Source organism: Microcaecilia unicolor, chromosome 2 (genome assembly GCF_901765095.1).
Source record: "Microcaecilia unicolor chromosome 2, aMicUni1.1, whole genome shotgun sequence".
Classification (NCBI taxonomy): Eukaryota; Metazoa; Chordata; class Amphibia; order Gymnophiona; family Siphonopidae; genus Microcaecilia; species Microcaecilia unicolor.
The window spans coordinates 407,728,723-407,756,241 of NC_044032.1; the positions used below are offsets into that span (position 1 = coordinate 407,728,723).

The following is a 27,519-nucleotide window of genomic DNA, read 5'->3' on the forward strand; positions in this document are numbered from 1 at the left end:
TTCTATTTAACTGTTTCTACTGCGGTGTTTGATTGCTTCCTTGCTTTTTAGTGTTTTTCTGTGCTGTTACTGACCTCTGTTGCTTTACTGTTTCTCTCCCTCTGCAGATGCTGTCCTGATCTGGGCGCCATGTCATACACTCATTGACCTACTGTTCTCATGCCCAGGTGATATCACCAAACCTCTATTTAACTGCACCTACTATGGCATTCGTGCTGCAGTGGTATGCACCACAGGAGTGAGCCAAAGAAGCAGGTCATGCTCTTTGAGCGAGTTTCTTTGGTGCAACTCCTTTGTGGTACTATAGCCTTTTTACTGTACCTCACACTTCAACCCATGCCCTATTTCGAAGTACGTCACTTTGATTATCTCTTTTTCTCTCAATCCTGGCTACTCCCAGCCTATCCCCATGTTCTGGGGGTATTGTCCATCCCCTCCTACACACGTTTCTAGTTTTATTAGACCACAAGTCCTTATTCCCTGTTTCTACCCACCTCCCTCATGCCTGCAGTTGTTCCCTCTGTTTACTCAATTTAAACACCTATCTCTTTAGTTGACTAGCTAAGTCCTCACTTTCTAATTTGGTAGTTTTTTCTGACGGCAGTTTTTGCAACCACAGAACTAACAGAATTACTCTGATTATATGAATGTTTTACTTTTTTATCAGAAGTGGGATTGTATTGTTGTGCCCTGTTTAGTGGCAGATTTCTATATTCCCTCGTAAAGGATTCTGCTTATTGTCGTGACCCCTGATGCAGGCGCTTGGTAACTGAAACATGGACCATATCGGGTCTTTCAAATAAAGAATTTCCCACTGTCCTGTTCCTAGAGGTCCATTTGTTCTACTTTATTTGACTGGTGTACTTTGGACCCTCTCTTTTTTCCTTGTAGTTACGTCCTCAGTTTTCCATCTAACTTTAGATTGTTTTACAAGAAGGGATGGATGTGTAGCCATGACAGTCCTTATCTGTGTGTGCTTGCTGGAATGACTAACCTCTTTCCTATCGAATTTTGCAGTTCCTTTCTTTTTATATTCCCTTTTGGACTATTGTTAACTGCCATGATCTGATTGCCATGATGCTATATCAAATCTAATAAACCAGAACCATGACGCGCTCCAGATTATGGAACTTCACTTTGATTCTATCACTTACCCAAACGCGTTGCTTCTTTGATTCGGATCCCTGTCCCTACTCACCTTTTTTTTCTCTCCATCCTCCCTTGACCCTGTTTTCTGGGACTTACTTTTGTTGACCTTATCAAAAGTGACAGTGCAATATCCCAGAATTCTAATCCTTGGGGATTTTTTCACATGGATAACCCTGTCAGATTTCAGGACAAATATTTCTTTCATCTACTTTCTGATCTTAATCTGTCACACTATGTTCCATTTCTGACACATTTAGCAATTCACATCTTAGATCTTATTCTTGCCAAACAACCTCCCCCCCATCCCACCTCCAGTTCCCTGATTTGACCTCTAATTTCTTTCTGTTTTTCCCTCCCTCAGTCCTCCCTGGCACAACTCATCCCTTGGATAAGAACTTCAAGGATATTGATCCAGACTCCCAGGTGGCCTCTTGTCACCATCTACATAACATTTAACAACAGTATCACATAAATACTAGACAAAGTAAAAAAAAAAGGCCTGGACCTTATGGAAAACTGGGAAACAACTTTCAAACTCAAACTAAACAGAAACAAAACCAAATTCCCAGCCCATACAATCCCACATCTCACCAAAATTTCACAAACAACCACCAAACATACCAAATCAAAACACAACTAAAAATATTGGGAGTTAGTCTAGACAAACATCTATTACTGACAGTCAAATATCAGCAATAACATCAAAATGCATCAGAACACTATGGAAACTGAGAAGGATAAGAGATAATTTTCCCAATCATTCCGGATAATGGTACAATCGACGATACTATCACAATTAGACTAGTGCAATGCAGCATATGTAGAATGCAAGGAAAACACACTGCTATTCAAAAAAATCAAAATACGAAAAGAGCTATTCCACTACTTGGAACACTACACTGGCTGCCAATCAAGGCAAGACTACTCTCAAAGCTAGCACCCTCATATTAAACATACTATTTCGAATAGCACCTGAATAATACATGCAAGATATGATTGAACTATCTTCAAGAAATGCAAGCCCAGAAACTAGAAGTTACCTACTTCTTCACCTATCCAACTGCAGAAACATAACTTACAAAACCATCTACACAGCAGGGTTTAGTTACCTGGGTTCCAAATGGTGGAACGCAATACCAAACGCTGCAAAAAGTATCATTAACTACCTTCAGTTCAGAAAAGTACTGAAAACCTACCTCTTCACAAAATTCTATAGATAACCATATAAACTATCAATGACCTCTTTACATCCTAAACGTAAATCACCATTGTAATTTTCAACTAACTGTAAATTTGTAAGCCACTTTGAAACAAAACTTGTTTTTGGATAACAGTGGGATATAATAATGCATGCATGCATTAATAAATAATATTGATGTTAAGGCAATTTACTGGCTGTTTTTTAGTTTCTGTTGACATTGTGTATGTTTTATACATTTAACATTAATGCTATAATTTCAATGTCTTTATCTATGATTTTATCTTTTTTCATACTGTGTAACCTTTTTTATATTGTATAATTGATTTATGTAATATTTATTGCCTTTTGATCAGACCCGTGACACAGCAAGGTTGATGAAACATGGACCGTGTCAGATCTTTCTATAAAGCCACATTTTGACACCAACTTGTTCTTGGAGGCCCTTTGTGCTTTTTTCACCAGTTTGTTTGGTCTGCTGTGCTTCGATTCCCTCTCTTTTGTCTGCCTCACCTATATAAATTGTACCACTTCCGCTGTCCATCAAGGAACTCAAGACTTGATGGGTTACTCTTTCATGGTCTGCCTGCCTTCATTACCTTGGCGATTTATTTATTATGCAGTACTGAATAAAAGATTCTCTCATTGATTTTGCTTGACTAGGTTTTACTTTATAGCCCAATTCTTCACACTGCCTCTGTGCAGCTCCCTCTTGAATCTGAACGGCAAGGAAAAATTAGCTCTTTCCTGTTATTCTTTTCCCATTAGTTCTGACAGATCAATCCATAGACTTGTGGGTTATGACCATCTACCAGCAGGTGGAGATAGAGAGAATGTCAAAGATCTGCCATATAGGGTCCTGTGCAGCAGCCTTCCTTTCAGTATTGTCGATACCAAAGCAGTGCCAAAAGGTTCCCGGACATTAGCAACCTCCTGCCTCTTGAAAGGAACTAACTTCTCCAAAGACGTCGCTGCTGATCCACAAAATCTTCCTTGTCCCCTATGTTTCTTTTCTTCTTTTTTTTTTTTTTTTAACAGAAAACACAGCAACTGATGCACAGGACCCTATATAGCAGACCTCTGACGTTCTCTCTATCTCCACATGCTGGTGGATGAGCATAACCCACAAGTCTCTGGATTGATCTGTAGGATACTATGGAAGATACTGTTTGATTTTTTTCATTACAAGATCTATGCTGCCTCTGTGTTGCTCCCTTAAATGTCTTTTTCTCTTTTTTAACAAACCCTCCTCCACTTGGAGAGATGGGAGAGGGCAGCTGCAGTGCAGGGGAGGGGAGGCATGGAATCACAGAACACTGATACTCACCCTTGCTGGAGGCAGCCCCCTGGGACCACTACTAGCCACCTCTTCAGCCAACCAAGCCCTGGAGAATGTGACTTGAGGCCTATCCAACAGTCTCCCTCACCAAGCAAACGCCTGCAAATCAAGGCTTGGGGACTGAAAGGGGAGGAATTATCCCACTCAGTCAAGGGAAAGGTCCATAGACCAATCCTCGAGAGCTCCCCTTCCTCCTCCTCACTACAGGGCTACACAAATAGTAGACCCCCTCCAAATAAAGGGCCTTTGCTGAACCAGTCAGTCAATCTGCACCACCTGCTGGAGGCAGAGAAATACTGGCATGTTCCAGAGATGCACCACCAAGTGGTGTGCTGGTAAATTTTTAACAATGGGCTTTTTCTAGGTGGTTATGGCTTGAGAGGAGGGGACTGAGTTGGGTTCAGGAGGGAGACTGCATGTGGGGTTTGGTATTCAAAAACTTGACCTCTGATGTCTGATATAACCTTAGTGCTCCTGAATGTCAGATTGTAAGCTCTTTGAGCAGGGACTGTCTCTCTTTGTTAAATTGTACAGCGCTGCGTAACCCTAGTAGCGCTCTAGAAATGTTAAGTAGTAGTAGTATTTCCTATGAAACGTCAGCTTCTGTTTCGAGAGCTGATCCGGTTAAAGGTTGATATTGCCCTGATTCAGGAGACACATCTGAAACCAGTTAACGAGCTCTTATGCAAGCATCGTAAATTTCCCCTACAATATTTTGCTTCCAATCGAGATGGTACAAAGACTAAAGGGGTATTGGTGGTGTTTTCTGGCTCCCGACCGTGGAAGATTGAGAAAGTAGTCCAGGATAGTGGGGGGCGTTATATACTTTATTAAATGTTTATGGACCTAATGCTGAGCATGATATTTTCTTCCAGCAATTAGATCAAATATTACTAAAACATAAGGTAGGATCACTACTATTGGGAGGAGAATAAAATTTAACGATGGACCCTGGATTAAATATTTCTACCATGGCAATTCAGTATGCACAGCGGGATCACGAGATGTTTCGTGCATTTCTCGTGCGATGGCACGTGATAGATCTTTGGCGTCAAGCTAACTCTACTCTCCAGGAATTTACTTATTTTTCATCTGTGCACAATTCTTTTTCATGAATAGATCTGTGGCTGGGTGAGGTGGTGTACTCCCATAGGATTTTAGATCTTAAGACTGAGTCACGCACTTGGTCGTATCACAGCCCAGTGATATTACAGCTTCATATTTCGGATCCCCCTAAAACCCATCCGGAATGACGACTAGATGATTCTTTATTATTGGATATGTCCTACGTATTTCAGATCGAAAGGCAAATTAAAGAGTATATTCAATTTAATGATAATGTGGAGGTTTCTTCAAGCATTCTGTGGGATGGGTTGAATGCGGTAATGCGTGGTCAACTTATTGTACTGAAGGCCCATGTTCGAAGGCAGCGTGGTCAGGCAGAAGATTCATTGTGTAGAAGACTATTGGAGGTAGAGAGATGCTTAAGTCGACAGCCGCCCCAACATTCGGCCCAGTTGACAGATCAAGCACATAGGCTCCGTCAGGAATTACATGAACTACAATTAGAGGATCTTTCAGAGCAACTTCAGCGGTTCGGCAGACTCATTTTGAGTTTGGCAATAAGGCTAGCAAACATTTAGCTCACAAACTTAGGTAGCAGACTACATGCAATCATATTGTCAGTCTGAAAGATGAAAACGGGGTGATAACTTCGGACCCATTGCATATACAGAGGCTATTTCAGCAGTTTTATGAGAGGCTCTATACTCCAGATATCGCCCCTTCAGAAAGGGATATATCTGCCTTCCTAGAACAAATTCACCAACCCAGGCTTACTCCTGGGGCTCAGCAACAACTGTCTAGGCCCATTGAATTAGATGAGGTTCTTCAAGCAATTCAAGCCCTGTCTCTTGCGAAGGCACCGGGGCCGAATGGCTTTACTAATAGGTTTTATAAGATATTTAGCAAGCTGCTGGCCCCATTGCTCTTGCAGGTCTTTAATTTCTTTAGTAAGAGCCAGAACCTTCCAGAGACGTGGAATTTGGTGACCATTGCAGTTATACCCAAGCCGGGTAAGGACCCTCAGTTATGTGGTTCTTATCACCCAATCTCTCTCTCGGAGGTAGATTATAAGATTTTCACCAAAATATTGGCTATGTGTTTACAGCACTACCTCTCCTTGTTGATTCATGAAGATCAGGTGGGTTTCGTTCATGGTCGTCAAACATTTGATAATATACGATGCGCCCTACACCTCCTATAGTACGCTGAATCTGCAAAGGTACCTTTATGTTTACTATCGCTTGACGCAGAGACGGCGTTTGATTGGGTACATTGGCCGTTTATGTTTGCGGTTCTAGAGAGAGCTGGAATAGCAGGTTCCTTCCTCCACTGGCTCCATCTTATCTATACGGCTCTTTGTGCTTCAGTTCGGGTTAACTGCCAGAGGTCTCCTTCGTTTTCTCTGTCTCTGGGTACGAGACAGGGTTGCACCCTATCCCCTCTTCTTTTTGCGTTGGTGGTTGAACCTTTGACAGGCTACACCCATATGCATCCAGAGATTCAAGGAATAAGAGGGGGGGGGGGGCTTGAGACTCGAATCCTATTGTTTGCCGATGATATATTGTTGACTCTTGCTGACCCGGGTGCTTCCTTTCCAGTATTAACCTCGGTTTTATATGCATATGGTCAGGTTTCAGGCTTTAAAATTAACATGGATAAGTCAGAAGCTTTGAATATGACTATCCCTGAGGACCAAGTAGCTAAAGATTAGTTTTCCTTTTAGCTGGGCGTCTAGAGGTATCCGGTACCTTGGGGTAACTTTGACAAAAAGGTTTAAGGATTTATATGAGGCAAATTTTCCAGGAAAGCTCAGGGAGCTCTTTCTGGAACTTGAGCGCTGGGAGGGCTTGACAATTTCATGGCTGGGCCGGATTGAAGCAATTGATGATTCTGCTCCCTAAGTTGCTTTATTTGTTAATGGCGATTCCCATTCTCTTACCTGAAAAGTTTTTTTGAGGCTTGAGACATAGAGTCTTTTCATTTATTTGGAAATGGAGACCACCCTGAGTGAGAAGGGAGGTGATGAATCAATTGCGAGCGTTTGGAGGGATGGGTGTTTCCTCTTTTTTGGCTTATTATCAGGCAGCTCATCTCCGCATTTTGGCAGAATGGATGCAGGGGACAGGTAAATTGTGGAAATCCATCAAGCAGACATGGTTGGACCAGTTCCCACTGGCAGCAGTCCCTTGGTTGCCCGACAAACTTTTAGGGATGCTGGCTAAAGAGACGCTACCACTGCTCCAGAGACCCCTGTCAATTTGGAGGGATATTAGGAGGAAGTTTTTCCTGGGTCGCAGATATTATCTGCATATGTTTATTCGATTTGCCCCCCAGTTTGCCCTGGGAGGTGTGGCCTCTGGGTACGGTTTATGTGAAAAATTGGGTTTATGTGAATTGGGGCAGATTTGGGAAGAGGGAGACTGTTTCGTTTGAGGATATTCGTGAGGAATATGGGATCCCTATCTCTCAGACATTTCAATATCACCAAGTGCGGGATTTTATCTTTAGAAAAGATAGAGGGGATTTGAGTTTAGCAGAAACAAATTTGGAAAGGGCGATGATGAGTGGAGGGGGAAGAGGGGGAATCTCCAGATTATACAAGGGCTCTCCTCTCACACAGTAAACATGTATTATTTGTTGAAATGGGAGCGGGCTTTGGGTGTGTCTTATGAATTCTCAAAGTGGGAGCGGATCTTTAGATCATTGCTTGAAGTATCTATTTCTAGTGCTTTAATGGAAAATGGGTACAAGATCTTGTATACTTGGTACTATACTCCTAAGTGGTTGCATAAAATGTTTCATTTGGAGCCAGCTTTATGCTGGCGTCAATGTGGTATAGAGGGTGATATGTACCATATATGGTGGGCTTGTCCCTGTGTCCAGAAGTATTGGTCTAATATTCTGAAGTTTGTTTACAGCCTCACTAAGCTTACATACCCTATGAAGATGGACTACTGTCTCCTGCATGTTAAGCCGATAGGGGTAAAGACTCAAGTGCATCATTTAATTACTTTTGTGTTTGTAGCCAGCAAGCTGGTGCTTGCGGCGGCTTGGAAACAGACAGCACTGATGTCTAAGTTAACAGCCTTGTGAACTGGTCGCTTATCGTACCATAAAGTTTGGGACCCATACGTGAAATGGTCTGCCTGCTCGGACTCTTCTCTTCTTGTCTTATAGAGACAGCAGAGTATGAAGGGTGGGAGTCAGTTGTGGAGGGGGGTTTAAAGACTATCTGTATAGCTTTCTAGTAGGGAGATATGTGTTGAAATATTTGTTTTTTTGTTGTGTTTGTGGTTGATGTTGTGCCCAAACTGGTTATTTACTGTTGCGATTTGCTGCACTCTTTAATAAAAGCTATAAACAGAAAAAAAAACCAATGGGCTCTCTCTACAGGTGTAGCCAGCCCTGTTGTTTGGTGGTAAGTGTCCGGGGTGGAATGGGGCCCGTGCTGGTGCACTAGACATACCTTTGCTGGCAGGGATGCCGAGCCCCACCAGCCAAATAAATGGACTGCTGCCGCTCCCCGCTGCTTTTTCCTGGCACTGTCCCAGCATGCTGTTCAGAAACAGAAACAAGCAGTGGGGAGCTGCAGCAGTCTATTTATTTGGCTGGCAGAGCTTGGCATCCCAGCCAGCAAAGTAAAAGGGAGTTCAGGAGGGGGCCAAGCTGAAATTTTGGGAACTGGTTGTTAAAGTAGCTAAAGTAGCCACGGGGGCCTACTTTAACAACTGGCTCCCAAAAATTCTTAAAAACTTAACAAATGGCTCTTGTGAGCTGGTGAAAAGCTGGTTCCAGCATACCACTGGCTCAACCCCTTGTTCTGGTGGTGATGTCACTGAAATTCCAGTTTTCACTGCCTCAATCTGTTAGTAGGGGAGAAGGATCATAAGGAATATCGATTTCTAACAAAAGCCCAATGAAAAAAATGGTCCTTCGCTTACTTTCTAAACTGAGTTATATTATTCATCTGGTGCAATTTCATTTGTGATGCATTCTAGATAGGAGTGGCAGTGGACTCATATCTGTAAAACCATATATTGACAGAAAGAAAAACTGAAGGAATAGGACAACCTAATTGCCCAGCAGCAGCACGGTGCAATGCCATCCACAGGACCTAGATTTGGATCCCCAGGCAGGCTAGGGATGCTGGAGAGTTCAAAGGACCCTGAGGAAAGGAAGCTATGACCAGCAGCAACACTAGTAACCTGTTCAGGGATCAAGACCACATGATTTGAGTCAACAGTTTGTTGCCGTGAGGGCCCTTCTCCAAGACTGATTCACTAAGGCACATTAACTTGAGCTAATATTAACACAGATTTACGTACGTTAATGGACATAGGAGCCCTTTTACTAAGCTGCGCTAAGGACAGGGCTTAATGCGCCCTTACTTGGGCCTTTCCTGTGCGCTAAGCCCATTTCTAGTCAAAAAGGGCTCTCTAGTTGTTTTATTTCTGGTTGTGCACGAATATTATTTTTATTTATGACATTTATATCCCACATTATCCCAATCAAGTTTGAGTTCAATGTGGCAAATACTATAGGATACATAAAGAATAATGCATAAGAAAGTAATTTGTTGTAAGAATCCAATTTTACAAAACAGTGTCATAAACATACTGGGATAGCTATGAAAATCTATTATGAATAAGAAATTGTACATGAAGCAAAGAGAAAGTTAATGGAAAATAGAGTAATAACCAATTCAGGTAATAATTAGTTGTTTGAAATTATGGTTGTTCTTTGTGAGGGTTTGTTTCAATAGGAACAATTTGAGGATTTTGTGGAATCTAGTATATTCCTGTATATTTCTTATTTTGGGTGGTAAGGAGTTCCACCATTAGGTTCCTAGGTAAGTGAAGTCTGCAGAGTGGACAGTTTTGTAGATCACTTTTTTTTGTTAACATTAGCCTGCGGTAATTTAAAATTACCATTAGCATGCTGGTAACACCAGTGTTCTAGCTGATGAGTGCATCAGCACCCATTATCTTCCCCCGACACGTCCCCTCCAAAAAATAAATAAATAAATACCCTGCGTGCCGATGGCAGAACTAATGCAGAACGCTTTAGCATGTCCTGCATTAGGTCATTTTTGCTGTGTTAGGTGCACGTTTGTACCTACACAACTTAGTACAAGGGCCCCATAGTTCTTGTTATTTACAGTGGGGCTGAACCATTAAATAATGTGTGCATTACCCTTGTTACCATGCTTTACTAGACTGGCCTCTTACCCTAAATCTATAAAGTATCACTTACATTTACACAATTGCATACGTAAACAATTAGAATAATGGCATATCTGTGTAAATATATATAAATCAGGAACCATATTTTAAGCTCAATGCAATAAAATAAAATTATAAAACAAATATCAACATAAATAAATATATGTGATTTGTGCTCAGTTTTTTGGTGTATATACAAAGGCTCAGGAGCTGAGATGTAATAACACCTTCATAGACATCATAGCATGTCCTACCGCCTCCTACAAAGGGAATTATTCAAAAGTTTTTCTTCAATATACAAAATTGCAAAATTATATGCAGTATGAAGCTGTTACTTAGCTTGAGCTGTAGATTTAATCTTGTTTCTTGACGTGTATGAAGTATTTTGTGTAGCTTCCTGGTCAGTGCAATACTTTTCTAGTGCAACTTATTTTCAATCATTCACAAAACAAAATCAAATATTCCCAAGTTCACATATATTTATTTATGTTGATATTTGTTTTATAATTTTATTTTATTGCATTGAGCTTAAAATATGGTTCCTGATTTATATATATTTGACATATAATAGGAACTGAATTTAGAGAACACCCAGTAATTATTTGAATTATCTGTGTAAATGCCAAAATCCATTGGTGTTATTCAATATGTACACTCATATCTTACATACCATGTATTTCACTGGTAACTGTACACACAGGAGGAGTCGGGATGGGGCATGGGTGGCACTCAACGCACATGGCTTAAAGAATACTATAAAGAAAGCACATATCTTTGGCATTCAGATGCCTACAGTTACATCAGCTCTATGGTCACACCTAAATACTATGTATGAATCTACCCAGTTACGCTACAACTCTATGAAGAAAAAAGTATGCACCCTCATTCAGGCGTACAGTTATAGAATTACCCCCATAGTAAGGAATATGACATACAAAAGGGTTAAAATACTTTGGGGTTCATTTTTAAAAGAGAAAAATGTCCAAAAAGTGGAATAAACCAGCAGGTAGACATTTTTCTCCTAAAAACATCCAAATCGCTATTTTCAAAACCCATTTTTTAGACGTTTTTCTATGCTGTTCATCTGCAGTGCGTCCACATCACAAGGGGACGTGTCGGAAGCATGTCAGGGGTGTGTTAAGGGTGGGATTCTGCCATTCCTAACACTTGGACTTTTTTCTTCCATAATGGAACAAAACAAAACATCCATGGCTAAAAGTTGGATGTTTTGGTCTAGACCTGTTTTAATAACGACTAAGTCACAAAAACATGGCCTAAATGACCAGATGAGCACTGGAGGAACAAAGGAATGATCCCCTTCCCACCCCTAAGATGTGAAAGAAACAGTATATGCCAGCTTCTATGACAGCTTCAGATGTCATGGCCAGTCCTATTAGAGCAGCAAGCAGGTCCCTGGAATAGCCTACTAGACCCAGGCCAATTATCCATGCTAACTTGTGGTGGAAAGTGTGAGCCCTCCAAAACCCACAAAAACCTACTGTACACACCTATAGAAGACACCTGCAGGCACAAGGGCTATTGTAGTGGTATATAGTTGGATACAGTAAGGTTTTAGTGGGTTTTGGAGGGCTCACCATACAATATAAGGGGGTAAGGGTGAGATGTGTACCTGGGACCTTTGATGTGAAGTCCACTGCAGTGCCCCCTAAGCTGCCACACTGCTCGGCTGGGATGTCTGTGGCCAGTCTACTAAGAATGCTGGCTCCTCCTACATCCCAATGGCTTGATTTTGTGCATTTTTCACTTGGACTTCTTTTTTTCTGAAAATGGTCCAAAAAGATAGACGCACTAAGCACAAAACGTCTAGGAAATGGCAATTTTTGAAACAAAGAGATAGACGTTTTTTTAAGTTTGAAAATGGCCCAGCTGATTTTGCCCTCTGATACCTTATGAAAACCGCAACCTTGCATAGAGTAAAAGACATGGTTGTTTAAGCATCCTTTTGCACCAATCCAACAACTTAGGCATGCAAACCTAGCACACAGCAGCGAAGGTTTATTTGGTTTCCAACCTTCAGGAATGTAACCAGATCTGTCACTCTGATACATTTTTATTTATTTATTTATTAAACAATGGATAGTAAAACATAAGATATTTTGCATGTATGCTGTCATGTGGTGCTACCAGAAATGGTTCTACAGACTGCACAATTACTGCTGTCTGCCTACACTAGGTCATTTTATCTAGACCAGAAAAATGAAAGCGCAAGTTACCCTTGCTGATGCTTCAGGCCAGAAATCCCCTGGGAAATGCCCTGGCACACACATGAAACTGACAACAAAGTGCGATAAGATAAATTGATATAGATATTATTTATTTATTGGGATTTATTAACTGCCTTTATGAAGAGATTCACCCAAGGCAGAATACAGTACGTACAGTTTAACATAAAACTTATAATTTTGTTAACAGCATAACAATAAAATAACCAAGAATGGAGTGGAGGAGTGGCCTAGTGGTTAGGGTGGTGGACTCTGATCCTGGGGAACTGAGGAGCTGAGTTCGATTCCCACTTCAGGCACAGCTCCTTGTGACTCTGGGCTAAGTCACTTAACCCTCCATTGCCCCAGGTACAAATAAGTACCTGTATATGTAAGCCGCACTGAGCCTGCCATGAGTGGGAAAGCGCAGGGTACAAATGTAACTAAAATAAAAAAATAAAATAAATACAATAAATGAGAAACTTAAAAACAGGAAATTGAAACCTAATAATAGAATTATTGTGAAACAATATATCTCTCTATATAAAAAGCAACACCAACGTTCTATGAAGCCTCCAGCCGGAAGTGTGAAGGGGGCGAGATATTCGGTTTCCCTACGAGTGTCTGCCCCGCCCTCTCTGTAACACAGTCAGTGAAGGAAAACAGCAGAGCAGGAAATCAAATCGCTGGCTCTGTAACAGTGAAGGACTCAGAGGGGGGAGGGGAGAGAGGCCAGAGGGCAGGGACACACACACTCCCACATGCACACAGAAGAAAACATTGCTAGCCCCCGTTTCATTTGCATCAGAAACGGGGCTTTCTTACTAGTATAATATAAAATCACAAAACAAGGAAGCTTTCAACAAGATCAAATGGTAATGTTTGTTGCAGAAATTTGGAATGGAAAAAGTCTGCATCATTCTTACCTTGGTAGAGCTGTATGAATCTGGGATGCAGTGCGGCGGTAATCACACTATCCGGCAGCTCTCTGAGAAATAGTTTTAAGAGGCTCGCTGCTGAATTTACATCCGCATCCCTGGCCAGCTCCACTTCTTCTCCATTCTCATACTTCAGACGCAGCTGATCCACCACCCTCACACTGCCGCTCACCCTGAACAGACCTTCCTGTCTCAGCCCTGCAAATGGAGAAAAAAAAAAGCTGAGGATTGAATTAAAAACAGACCAAACCCACTTGTGTTTACTCAATATGGACACACAAATATAAATCATACAGGAGTCCTTTTACAAAAGCGAGCTGAAAAATGGCTTGCGGTAGTGTAGGCATGGGTTTGGGTGCGCGCCGATCCATTTAACACGCCTGTAAAAAAGGCCTCTTTTTTTGCTGAAAATGGACGTGCAGCAAAATCAAAATTGCTGCGTGTCCATTTTGGGTCTAAGACCATACCGCCAGCCATTGACCTAGCAGTAAAGAATCTGGGCGGTAATGACCTAAGCGCATCCATTACATGCGCTGGAAAATAAAAAATGTTTTTCAGATGCGCACAAAAACTGAAATTACTGCAAGGGCCACGTGGTAACCGGGCGGCAACTCCAATTTGGTGTGCATTCGGCGCACATAGGCACCTACGCGGTTTTAGTAAATGGACCCCACAGTACGGTAAAGCCACAGTGAAGGATGGTTACTGTATAACTAATTTTTCATTGGTAAGTTTTATCACAAACACTGAAAAACAATCATGTTTACAATAAGCAACATGCTGATTTTATGCACACACAGAACATTCCCCATTCCCTTATTAATTAATTAATGAAACTTTTATAGGCCACAGGCCTCTATTAATTTACTACCAATGTTAAAACAGCTTTTCCCCAGCCCTTCCCTGTCCTCATATACACCTCTTTAATCCTCATCTGCCCTATAAATGGGGTATCAATTTTAATTTTTAAGCACTAATTTAAATTAAGTTGTAAATGATTACAATTGCTGGGAGATCATTCCACTATCTTGGCATTCAAAGTGCTCTCCTACGCCCGCTATCTCTGCCTCAGCCCTTCTCCCCCACACTATCTCCTTCCCTCTCAGTCCATTTCTTCTCACTCTTCTTTTCTTTCTGTTACCCCCAACCACAGGCGTAGTTTGGGGAGACACAGGTGGGCAGCACACTCCCAAATGTTGCGGGTGCTAATGCTGAATTTGTCCCCTCCCCCACCCTTAATATGACTTCCTTGCCCTTCACTCCACAACCCAAGTAAGAAATCTACACCGATGTCCCAATGCACTCTTCCACCTTCCTCAACAGCCCCATCCTTCCCCCTCTAACTTTCTCTGCAATTACCACCTCTGGAACAGCAGTTCTGTTTTTCATCCATCACCACACACTTTTCAGTGGGTCTCATTTTGCACCATTCTCACAATCTTGCGAAAAAAAGAGCAGGGTCCAGACGCCATATTGCTGACACTCAGCAAGAGCCACAGGGTGCCAGAAGAAAATGGAACAGCCTTTCTGGAAGCATCACTGACTGCAAGACTGCAGAGAAGGTAGGAGAACATATACTGAGGCAGAAAGACAGGCTGCTTGCTGCACACAGGACTGATGGAAACCACCACTAGCTCCCAGGCTTTACAGTGAAGAACACAGCTCTATCAGATAATAATCTGAACATAAAACATAAATCTAACAACCTCCCCCTATTTACAATACACATTTACAGTGGGGGGGGGGGGGGGGGGGGGGAGTTATCTATATGGGCCATCATTATGATGTGTTACTTTACGACAAGTCATACTCTCCCAGCACAGCGTCCCATTTTATGCAATGCCTCAAGTACAACTTGTGGTAAAATAAAACATCTTAATGGCAGCCCGTCCCACACTGATATCTTTCCCCCTTAGTTGCAGCAACAAACATTCCTGGCTGACATGGTATTCGAATTCTTATTTTTCAGATGTACATACTGGAGAAAGTGATCACAGCATTCTTGAGTGAAAATATCCCAACATAAACCACACCCTGCCCTGTATGAGTATGGAAAGAAAACAACACAAGAAGTCTACACATAGCAGGGAACAACTATGACAAAATCCTTCTAACATCTTAAAACACTGAACTCTGAATGCTGGCATAAATGAAAGAAAAATTCAAGTAAACAAAACACTTGAATCTGCTACAGAAAAGGTCTCTTGCAAGGCTTAGTGATTTCCCATTCAAACCAAATCATCGCAAAGTCTAAACACTATCAAGAGTTAAAAATAACTGGAAAAAAAATTGTTTTACCTCTGGCAAGGTATGGCTAGTTTGTATCTTAATAACTATTGTGACACCTACTGGTGAATAGCTGTCACTGAGGTCATAAATCTAGAAAAAAAAAATCTTCCAGAAGGGAAAAATAAACCAGTAAACAAACCTTCTTAAAAACCAAGAAGAGGAACAGGATGCTGCCTGAACTGACACCAAGCTGGATGGTGGGGAGCTCAGCATGAGGGAGAAGGGTGCGAGAGGATCATCCAAGATGGGGGAAGGAGGAGGATCAGAGTGGAGGGGATAGGACCACTGCGTGCAGTTTTCAATAATGTTCAAAGTAGGGACTGGGCAAGGGGTGAGCTGAGGAGGATCAAGGAAATGGAGAGAGAGAGAGCCCTCTGTTGTCCTTGGCCAGCAAGAAACTGTGCAGGTTATCCTCTCTATGCCTTTTTTAAAGTGTGAATGTAATTTTGCTCTCTCTTTTTTTTTTTTTAACCCAGTGGTGTAGCTACATAGGGCCATGGGGGCCTGGACCCCCACATTTCTTCTGGGCCCCTGGTTTTGATGGCAGGGGTCCCCAAACCCCACCAGCTGAAGCCTTGTCCGGCGCCTGTCTCTGGCGCTGCCGCCCTGCTGTCCCCCCCCCTCTGCCTCGCCGCTCCCCCTCCCACCCTGCCTCGCCCCACCCACTGCTGCAGCAAATACCTTGGCTGGCGGGGGTCCCCAACCCCCACCAGCTGAAGCCTTGTCCAGCGCCTGTCTCTGGCGCTGCCGCATTGCCTGCCCTGCTTTCTCTTCCCTCTCACGTCTGCATGCTTCTTTTAGTGAAATTGAGCATGCTCAGTTTCACTTAAAGGAGCATGCAGGACGCGAGAAGGAAGAGAGAGCAGGGCAGACAGGCGCTGGACAAGGCTTCAGCTGGCGGGGGTTGGGGACCCCTGCCAGCCAAGGTATTTGCTGCAGCAGTGGGTGGAGAGAGGCTGGGTGGCAGGGGGTGCGGCAGACTAAAATGTGCCTCCCTCCTCTGGCTCTGGCCCCCTCCCACCGCGAAGTCTGGCTACACCCCGGTTTTAACCATTTTCTTAAAGTGATGCCTAAACAATGCATCCACACCAAAATAATCATATATTTCTGTCCAAAACAGTCCCCAAAAAAGTGCTCACATTCTAAAAACAGCAAAAGAAAAACAGCTCCTAATACACAAAATTTAGGGGACAAGTGGAAGGAAGTCTCCATCCAATCCTTTACTTGCAGGACCCTCCCGAACGAACGACCTCCTAGCAGCAACAAACAAAAGCAAAACTCAGCAGGCCCAAATTCTGCCTGCTTAAAAGCAAACAAACAGTCTATAATACAGCACCAGCTGTCTTCATTGCTGCCTCCAAAAGAAAAAAAAAACCCAGCACAAAGTCCCAACTCAGGCTGTTCTCAGTTCTTGTTCTCTTTACAAATAATGTCCCCACTGGTAGGAAACTAAACTTGGCAGAACTACTGTCTTTCTAGTGCAAGAGTTCAAAATCAGGCAAACAGTCAGAGCAATCTAGGGCTTTGCCCTGTACCATTGAGTTTGGGAGATGGGGCCGGTGGGAATACTTGCACTCTTCACTACCCAACTATGGATCTACTTCCCTCAGGCCCAAACAGCAGCCAAGGAGTCTGGCTCAGCGAGATACCTCACCAGTCCAACAACTCCAAAAGGTATTTTTAAAAGCAATGGCAACAGGGAAAATGCTTTTGGGTGCTCATCTCTTCCCCAATATGGTTTTGTGAAACAGCAGCTGGCTAGGCCTCCTCCTCCTCCTCCCAGTCTCTCCATTTCTCTCTTAAGGCTCTCCTGTTATACAGGATTCCACACCCCTGCTGGTTGGAACCCGGAAGTAGCCAGAAGCTCTGGGGCAGAGAATATCCTGGTCCCCTCCCCTGCGGATCATGGAAACCCATCCCAGACTTTTGGCTTAGCCCACTCGGGACCTGAATTCTGCTCTCCTTTCCCCCCAGGGTCAGCACAGCTCCTGCCTTGCTTACTGAAATAAGAGCAGACTGTTTTGAAAGGGCTTTTCTACTATAAATAAGGCAAGTATCAGGGAAGGCTAACTGTTTCACAGGGTCCCTTCTCCTCTTCCCTGCTATACTATAAAAGGATATGAACACTATGTAATATACAGAGAACTGTATTGCTGTTAACAGAGGACACCTTTTAGTCAACATAGGGTGTATACATACAGCAGCAAGGCTGAGATCACTCTGGGAGTTTTAAAAGAACAGTCTACAGTTTTGCTCCCCAAAGTTTTATCCCATATATCTCCACTTTAACACTAACTGATCTCGGGTCCCATCCCCCTCTTTTTCATCCAGTGGGCATGTCAGAGAGAGAGAGTGTTTGTTTTTGTGTGTAACTGAAGTGGGCCCTTTAATTGATCACTTATTAATTTGGTGGCAATTATGCTATAAAAATCAAAGGCTCTTGTACTCTTTAAATTAATTAATTAAAGAAAATGGCTAGTGACCAAGAGGGGCAACAGTAAAGTATTCTACACAGAAAACAGGTAAGTGCCATTGTCCCCATGCTTCTCCCATGGCAAAGGCAGTGAGAAGAAAGAAATTTTGCCTTTGACAAGCAGGATTGAGACAGTCACACAAATGGATGATGCCATCTGATGGTGCCTGGAAGGATCTGTGCTCCCAGAGTGTAGATCTTTAGTGCAAAGTTCTGAGCATGCGCAGCCTTTCCCAGGCGCAGCAGTCTCCTCAGTTCCACGGTTTCCTTTTTTCCCTCGTCAGCTGCATGGTCTCCCATGCCCTCTGTTCCCGCATGTTTTTTGTCGAGTTTTTTTTTTTTTTTTAATAATTTTCATTTGCTATGTTGCCTAAGTCAGGCTTTTGCCCACGCCCAAAATGTGAAAAGAAAATCCAGAATTTCGACATGCACACCAAATGCCTCCTGTGCATCGGTCCTGAACACAATCAAACATTGTGCTCAAATGTCACCAAGAGTACAAAGATCGCCTCAATGGACTCCGAGAATTTTGATGCCGAAAATAAGTTACTGATGGAAAACTCTCAAAAAAAGCTTCCCCTGTGCAGAAACTATCAGCATGTGCACACAAACAGTCCAAAATCTTCCACAGAGAAGCCTTCAACCCCTCGATGTAGTGGCCCTAAAGGGATAATTCTATAAAATAAACACTAATATTTACACACTGATAACACATGAAGATGATTAGAATTACATTATTAGCCATTTCTATCCCACATTTATCCGTGAAGTTCAACGTGGCTGACACTTTGTAAAAAGCTAAACAAGCACAATCAATAGGGCCTAGGAATTGTACGTTTAAGTTGATGTTTTAACATCCATTATTGTTGCAACCTAACATAGAGAGGTGGGGAGAGAAATAATTTAAAACGTATGACGACGAAATGGAACACTTTGAACTAATGTAAACTTGTTTACAGTTGAGTTTCTGTACATTCAGGTTGTGGTATGCGTACCTTGTGAATAGTCATCAATAAAAATTGTTGAAACTTAAAAGCTAAACAAGCACAATAGAATTATGGAAGGACAAAAAGAAACACAGTGTCATATTATAAATCCAAAAATCTCCCCTACAACTTGGAAACAAGAGAGAGAGTGAGGAAGTTCCAGAAAGGAAAGTAGGCCGGTACGTCAAGCTCCATCTCTGGCCGTCTTCAAATCTAAGCTAAAAGCCCACCTTTTTGATGCTGCTCTTAAATCTTAACCCTTATTCACTTGTTCAGAACCCTTATTTTATCATCCTCACTTTAATATTCCCTTATCTCTTGTTTGTCCTGTTTGTCTGTCCTAATTAGATTGTAAGCTCTGTCGAGCAGGGACTGTCTCCATGTTCAAGTGTACAGCGCTGCATACGTCTAGTAGCGCTACAGAAATTATAAGTAGTAGTAGGTGCCTACTTTCCTTTACCAAATATTACCAAAACCAGATATATATGCATGAGCACTTACACCAACCTTAGAGCTGGCATAAGTGTGTGCACCTAAGTGCCGGTGATACACATATAACTTACAATATCCTATATATTATGTGTGTAAATGTGTGCTTCACCCACACTCATTCTAGAGTCCACCCTTGTATATGCCATGTACACACCATGGGTCAGATTCTGTAAATGGCATCTAAAAAAACAGGCACGTTCAAAACTAGTGCTTAGCGATATTCTATAAACCGTACCTAAAGTTAGGCGCGGTTTATAGAATAATGCATAGAGCTCTTCTTTCAGTAAGCAAGGCAGGAGCTAAGCCAAACGTCTGGGCTGGATTTCCAGGATCTGCAGGGGAGGGAAGACCCAGTCAGTTGCATTTAGGAACAGCCTTTTACATCACTGAAAACCTGGTGTAAATACCCATGCCAAATTTAAGTGCATTCCCCTCAATTCTACAACCATGCATGTAAATTTGAGGAGCGCCCCTGACACATCCACACTACTCCCATGGCCATGCCCCCTTTTCAGCTACGTGAGTTAGAATTTACACGCACCTCTTTTTAGAATATGTCTAAAAAGATGCGTGCATAAATTTCAATTATGGAGTTACAATAGTCAAGCTTTAAAAGCACTAAAGACTGACCAGCAGTCGAAATACAAAAAAAAACTTGCAAATAACCCTCAACTTCCTAAGAAGTAAAAAAGAGCTTTTAACTATTTTATTGACCTGAGCATAGGCAATAAGGAGGTAGTTCTACAATGAAAATTACATACGTAAACATCTAGAATAATGGTATTTACATACACATATATATGCACACATGCATGTAACTCCTAAAAATCTGCCCCAGCACTATTATATAAATACTAGTAAAAAAAGGCCCTTTTCTGACACAAATGAAATGGGCGCTAGCAAGGTTTTCCTCGGAGTGTGTATGAGAGAGAGTGAATGTGTGAGTGTGTGAGAGAGAGAGTGAGTCTGGGTGCATGTGTGTCTGTGAGAGAGAGAGTGTGTGTGTGAGAATGAGAGTGTGTGCAAGTGCGTATGTGAAACACAGTGAGAGAGAGAGTGTGTTTCACACAGATACAGTGTGTGTGAGAGAGAGGGTGTGTGAGACACAGACTCTCTGTGAGACCGAGTGTATGAGACCAAGAGAGTGTGTGAGTGACTGTGTGACACATAGAGAGTGAATGTGATACAGTGTGAGACATAGAGTGTGTGAGAGTGAGAGAGAGAAAGACATTGACTGTGAGAGAGAGAGTGTGTGTGTGTGTGACAGAGATACCTCCCCCCCCCTCTCTGGTGTCAGGCCCCCCTCCCTCCCTCTCTCTGGTGTCAGCCCCCCCCCCCTCTCTCTGGTGTCCGAGCGTTACTGTGCAGGACGCTGAGCTCTGGCTGTGCTTCAAGGAACTGACCAATCCTATTTAATAGAATGCACCTCCAACATTCTGAAGCCGAGAAATCTCGTGTGGTTGGTCACTTCTGCTTGTGATGTCAATTCAGGAGATAGATACAGAGAGCAGAAATGCCTCAGCCATGCAGTCAGCTTCAGAATGTTGGAGGTGCGTTTTATTATATAGGATGCGCTTAACTTTGCGACACCTAAGGGGTCACAGGAGTGGCCACAAACGGAAGGGAAAGCAGGGTAAGCCCAGCTATCGCCTAGTTACAAGGATTCCTGTCTGGGACAGCAGCAAGAGAATTCTCATGTAATAGGAGAAAGCTGTATGTCTGACCAACGAGGGACAGGTGAATAGGCTTCATGAAATCCACAGTAGCTAGAGTCTGGGGAGCAGAGCTAGGTCTTCTGGGAACTGTAGTCTAGCCCTATGCCTCTTAGAAAGTAAGAGGGCTGATGATGTCATCTCCCTGAGCCAGGAGAAGGGCAGGGTTATAGAAGCACCTGGCAGTCCTCAGCCAACATAGCCAGGTTTTGGCATCAGGGAGCAGAAAGTGTTAAAATAGGCACCAGCACAAGTAGGTTTATAAAACCACATAGGCACCATTTTCACTGGAAGACCATTTGGGGGAGTAGTCGCTCTCCTGTGCCCCCCCCCCCCCCCCCCCCTTTAGCTATGCCTCTGTCCTCAGGCCCAGAAAAGAGTTTTGCAAACAGGAAGAAAGAGGAAGAAGGGAACTCCCTAAGAGCTGGCCAGCGAGAGTAAGTGGGCTACCTAACCCAGGGCAATGAGGACCACAAAGTACAAACTCGACCAGAGTCAAGTATTCCCTAAAAGGCAGGCGAGAAGCTAGGAATGTGGCTAAGCCTAGCCTGATGGAAAGCGTGGGGAGAGACCCAGCCTGGAACAGAGTGACCTGGGTATGACCACATGAAGGTACTGTCCAAGAGGATTTTCCCTGAAAAGTTTTGGGACATTTGATTTTTGGGAAAGATGAACTGAGAGCGGGAGTTATGCTCAAGGTTAATTTTGTACGGTGTGTTTGAAAGACAACGGCAAGCAGAATCCTGTGTTTGTTTGCTGTCTAAGGAAGGGAGGAGGGTTCCCAAAGAGTAAAGGGAATTAGGCAGGAGCCTTCCTCTCTGCTTCTGCAAAGGCCCCGCAGGAGCAGAAGTTGGCATGAGGCATGGCAACCCTTGAGAGCAGGGAAACCTGACCTAAAAAAGATGTTCTAAATGCTGGTGAATGTAATGTCGATGAAGAGAAGGGGGCTGCCTGCTGCAGTAATGAATGTACTACCTTGGATACTGCTGGGCTAATTTCACTGCTCATGTTAAGTCTGTGTTCTGTTTTGGAAAATGTATTTAAAAAATTGTGTTGTATGATGTTGAAAGAGTTGTTTCCATGAACTTGTGTTGGGGGCAAAGGGACTATCAACACCAAGGCTGGCTTGCCCCAACAACTTACATAGTATGAATTTAGAAGTATGTAAATGTGGATGAAACGTGGGCAGAGAATGAGCAGAGCTCAAACTTACGCGCCTAACTTATAGAATACTGTTAAGCACTTAAGTACTAACACCCTATGGCTGGCATAAGTGCTCATGCCTAAATATTAAGCATGTATATACCCTGTTAAAACTAATATTCTATAAAGGAAAGTAGGTGTCTATTTTCCTCTATAGAACAGGCTCCTACCAGGCACCCCATTATAGACTGCCCTCTAATTGCAATAGCAAAATAGTCAAATAAAATTACACATTATAGCATAGTAAGCTACTTACAATGTCAACACTATACATATTAAAAAATCTTAATAGACAACAAAGGTGCATGCAACTGTTCTCAGCTAGAGTACACGTGATAAGTAAATTATGTTGCAGTAGGTGCAGCCGAGCTTAGTATGTGTGTGTGTGTGATTACCACTTAGCTGCCTCTTCTATTAAAGGCGTGGAATATGAGCCAAGCTTTTGCCTGCTTCCTGAAGGGAAAAATTATGTCTTACCTGGTAATTTTTTTTCCTTTAGTCCTGCTAGACCAGTCCAGACAAATGGGTAGTTGTGCTTATCCACAAGCGGATGGAGACAGAAAATAGAAAGTAGATCCATGTGATTTGCCATCTTAAGGCCACGCACAGCTATACATTGCTCAGTACATCGTCTAGCCAAGCCATGGTGCTTGACTCTGAACAATCGGCAAAAGAACAAAGGAGAGTGAAATTCAATCATCGCCAGAATATGACTGCAGACAGCAGGCAAACCAACAACTAATCTCCAGAAATCTCACCGAGTCAGAATGGCGTAATCAGTCCGCACAACACTGAATCAGTCAGGCATATCCTCCACTGACAGACAGATATTTCACCGAGTTAGGAGGTAAGTCTTCAGCCCAAACGCGCCCAAAGAAAACAGGCAAACTCTCAACTAACAAACGGATATACCACTGAGTCAGGAGACACACACTGTGCACAAAAGTGACTGGAGAAAGAAGGTACTACCTCCACTGCCCGCCAGTTGGTGTACTGAGACTGGAGGCACCCACTCAGGCCCTTACAGCAACAGTAGGCCTGCAGTCAACTAACAGAGCACCACTTCACAGAGGAGTTACCACTGAAATGGAGCCTGAAGACCAACATCAAAGAAAGGAAACAACCTGCAAAACAACTAGACAAACAGGGAGGACTAAAGGAAAGAAAATTATCAGATAAGACAAATTTTCCCTTCCTTTGCATCCTTGCCAGACCAGTTCAGACAAGGGATGTGACAAAGCAGTTCCATAAATAGGGTGGGACTACCACACTGACACCAGCCCAACAGAACCAAATCAGCAGGTCACGCTGGCCCATAAGAAAAAGGAAACACAGCACACCCCCAACAAGAATGCAATGCCCCATGAGAACCCGCACAGGCCAACATTAATGGCCCAGGAGCAAAACACCAGAAAGTGAACCAATAAGGAAGAAAAAAAGCAGACCTCGCTCAACAATAGCAGTCCATTCCAACCCAGCACCAAGGCAAACGTAAACAGGAGGAAGTCTAACAAACTTGTCCCAGCAAACTGGAAGGATGTCGCATTCAAGTCTAGGAAGATGACACAGCTGGCCCCAGTACCAGCCCAGGAACCCCAGAACAACCGAAGTTGGAAACCACAGTTGGAAAACTACTGCTATCACAGCGCAGAAGTGACATTCCCCACAACTTCCTCAGTTGGGAACACAAAAGCATGCTGACTGGAATACCACCCAAGAGGGTCAACCGAAAAAGTGCTAGAGAACAATCGCCAGCGAAAGAGGGACGAGACAGCCCAACCATAAAACCAGGTTAACAGAGAGAAACCAGAATGGTAGGCACTGTAGAACTACACCCCTCGATGACAGTTCTACACTCATCCCTTATACCAGCTGAGAAGCACATACCAGACAAAGCAATGGCTCATCATCAACCAGGCCCAATAATGTATCAAAGTCTCCCAAATAACGCTGCTAACCTGACAGACAGGCTAGAGATGAACCTCCCCAGAGGAGCCAAAAACAGAACTGCCAGCAGGAAAAAGAGGGCAGCTGACGATCCATTCTGCTCCAAAAGAGCAGCACACATAAGAGGGAACGTGGAGACAGAAGCTCAACCGAGCTACTTGGTACAGGAAGACAGCTGATATCTCCAAGGAAGGAGACCACTCTCTAAGAGAGTCTGAGAGGGTCTCTGCAATAAAGAAAGAACAACCATCTCCTCCGACGGTGGAGATTGCCATAGTGCGGAAAACACATATAACCCAGACTCATCTAAGAGCATAGAGCTGAATATATATGAACCAGAACTGGGCAGAGAAAGAACGGCCCAACTATGCCCCTTGCAAAGGAGCAGACAGAGCCGTATGACCTGACCCGAACAGAGATAGAAAGTCGAAGTTATTCCCAAGGGAGGAAAAGGCCAAACCCCAAAAAAGCCCAGGTTAAAATAAGTCCCTCAAAGAAGAAGGAGGACAGCCTTACTGATGTAAAGCAAGCCCCGCAAGGATGAAGTGCTGCTGGCACCACCGAACCCACACAGGACCAGTGTGTGTCAGAGCTGTCCTGCTCAGAACGAAACAGAGAGAGCATGGTGGCATACCACCGTCCCAAAGAGGCCAATGCTGAATGGCCAAATCGGTCATCTGTACCCCAGAGAGCTAGAGGAAATCAGAGTAGCTGCAACCCTCTAGAAACAGATGCAGTCGAGAAACACTGGACTTGCTGACCCCAGGAGATGTGAGCAGCGGAGAAATATAAAAACTACTACTGTACAGGCGAGAAGACCGCTGGAGCCGTGAACAAGAAAAGAGGCCTGCCCACTCGAAGAGAGGCGACTGGTGTAATAGTGAAAAGCCTGATGCTACTGAGAAATAACAGAGATGTCTGCAACTCCACATAGAGAAGACTGGTGCACCAGAGAAACTCGGAGAAGCCTACTACCCCACAGAGAGGAGACCAGTGCCGCTGTAAAATACTGAAGAGGTCTGCAACTCCATAGAGAGGAGACCAGCACAGCCACGAAAACCTGACAAGGTCTGAAACTCCGAAGAGAGGAGACCAGCACAGCTGTGAAATATTGACCAGGTCTGCAACTCCGACGAGACAAGACCAGTGCAGTTGTGAAATATTGGCCAGGTCTGCAGCTCTGAAAAGAGGAGACTGACACAGCTGTGAAATAATGGCCAGAGAGGAGCTAGGTGCAGCCATAAAATACCAGCAAGGTCTGAAGAGACCGGTGCAGCTACGAAAAACTGGCAAAGACTACAGCTCCAAAGAAGGGAGACCAGTGAAGCTGTGAAATACTGGCAAAGACAGCCACTCCGAAGAAAGGAGACAGACACAGGAATAAAACACTAAAGATGTCTGCAAATCCTATGAGGAGACAGGCCTAGTCATGAAACCTTAAAGAGGTCTGCAACTCCAAAGAGCAGACACTGGTGCCCCTATGAAACAACGGAGACGTCAACAACCCCGAAGATTGGTGGCTGTCATAGCTGTGAAATTCCAGAGAGGGCCACCACTCCGAACAGAGACGACTGACTCAAAGTCATATTGAACCCAACACCTTCGGGAGAAGGAGAGATGCCTGCATTCCAGAAGAGAGGAGACTAGTGCAGCAGTGAAACCTGGGGAGGTCTGCCACTCAGAGGAGACTGGGGCAGGTGTGAAATACCAGAAATGACTGAAACTCAGGAGAAAGGGGACTGGGATTCAGCAGAAAGGCTAATGGTTCTACGGAGAAGGAGCTGCTGCTGCAGCCCTAGAGGCAACGGCTACCACTTTGAAGCAAAGAGAGGAGACCGCTGACACCCTCCAACACAGAAGGCATCTGCCCCCAGACAAGAAAAGACTAAGGAGACTCTGAAACACTGGAAAGTCCTGACTTGTACACGAGGAGACCACTGCAGCGCTGCTATACAGGAGACCTCAGCAACCCAGAGGAAAGGGCATCAGGGAACAGACAAGAGCAATGGCACTCTAAAATGCAGCAACACTACCTCCAGCTGACACAACTAGCCTGAAGATGCAGCCATAAAGGAGGACGAGCCCCTTCCATTGAACCTGCTGCAATGCCCCCTGGACACCTAGAGGCCCAAGACTTAGTTGCCCTGAGAGCCCAAGAACGAACTGTCACCCCTAGAACAGCCCTAAGACACGAGTAGCCCAACAAGGCCTGTGCTGCAGGAAGCATCCACAGGCCCTGAAGAAACCTCCAGGTCCACACCAAAACACAAACAGGAATAGTAAGGCATCACTGATGAAGCAGTGCTACACTACCACCCTAAAGAGCCACAGTACCATTGTCAGTTGTTTTGAGTTCTTTTTTGTAAAAGAAAAGTCCAGCAAAGAGTGGCCCCAATGCCAAGCTGAACAGCCACAACACGCACCCAGAAAAAGGCGCCCACTAGAAGAAAGAGACAGACCCGAACACCACAACAGGAAACACACAGCTGGCAAGTAATGCTGGCCTGTGCCATTACCGCATAGCTGCCAACATACAGAATATGCTGCCAAAACGAAGACAGCAAACCCCTGGTCCGGTCAACCAAGGCACAGAAGACCACTGTAAACTTACTGTAATCATTTTTTTTCTTCAACCCAAACCCACAGCATGGAGTGTCTCCAACACCTGATAGGTTCCGGTACCACTTCGCCCCTGACAAGGCCAACTGAAGGAAGGAAAGTGGAGTAGGGACCTGGCACCACCAGGTTTCCCCCAGCTCCAAATGCACCACACTGCAGTGCAAAAGGGAAGCCTCTTCCTGAGCCATGAAATACTGCTCAACTGACTCTTAGAGGGCCCCCCCCCCCCCCGCCAGGACGGGAGGTGACTGAGTCACACAGAAGGGAGCTGCTCATACCATCCACCATCCACTGGAGACAGAATATACTGAGCATTCTACAACTGCACAGGGCCTTAAGAGGGCGAATCACATGGATCTACTTTCTATTTCTCTCTCCATCCACTGGTGGATGAGCACAACTACTTATTTGTCTGGACTGGTCTGGCAAGGACACAAAGGAAGTAGAGATAGTCTTGTGTTAGGCAATGCATTTCTGGAGTTTGTTGCAGAGTATTGGAGCTACTCCTAAGAAAGCTTACTAGTGGGCAGGGGCGTAGCCAGACCTCGCTGTGGGAAGGGGCCACAGCCCGAGGTGGATGGGGGGGTACATTTTAGTCTGCTGCCCTGCCGCCGCCCTGACGCTCCCCACCCACTGCTCAATTTCACTAAAAGGAGCGTGCAGGA

The 27,519-nt window shown here is 43.9% G+C and overlaps 1 protein-coding gene across 2 annotated transcripts in view; it reads right to left on the reverse strand.

Annotated features, from left to right (window-relative positions):
• Nucleotides 1–27,519, reverse strand: part of FAM13A (family with sequence similarity 13 member A) — a 501,662-nt gene that overhangs the window by 408,209 nt on the left and 65,934 nt on the right. For both annotated transcript variants that reach the window (XM_030190686.1, XM_030190687.1), the window contains one exon: nucleotides 13,122–13,331. In XM_030190686.1, the coding sequence (XP_030046546.1) occupies nucleotides 13,122–13,331 (210 nt within the window). The remainder of the gene's footprint in view (nucleotides 1–13,121; nucleotides 13,332–27,519) is intronic.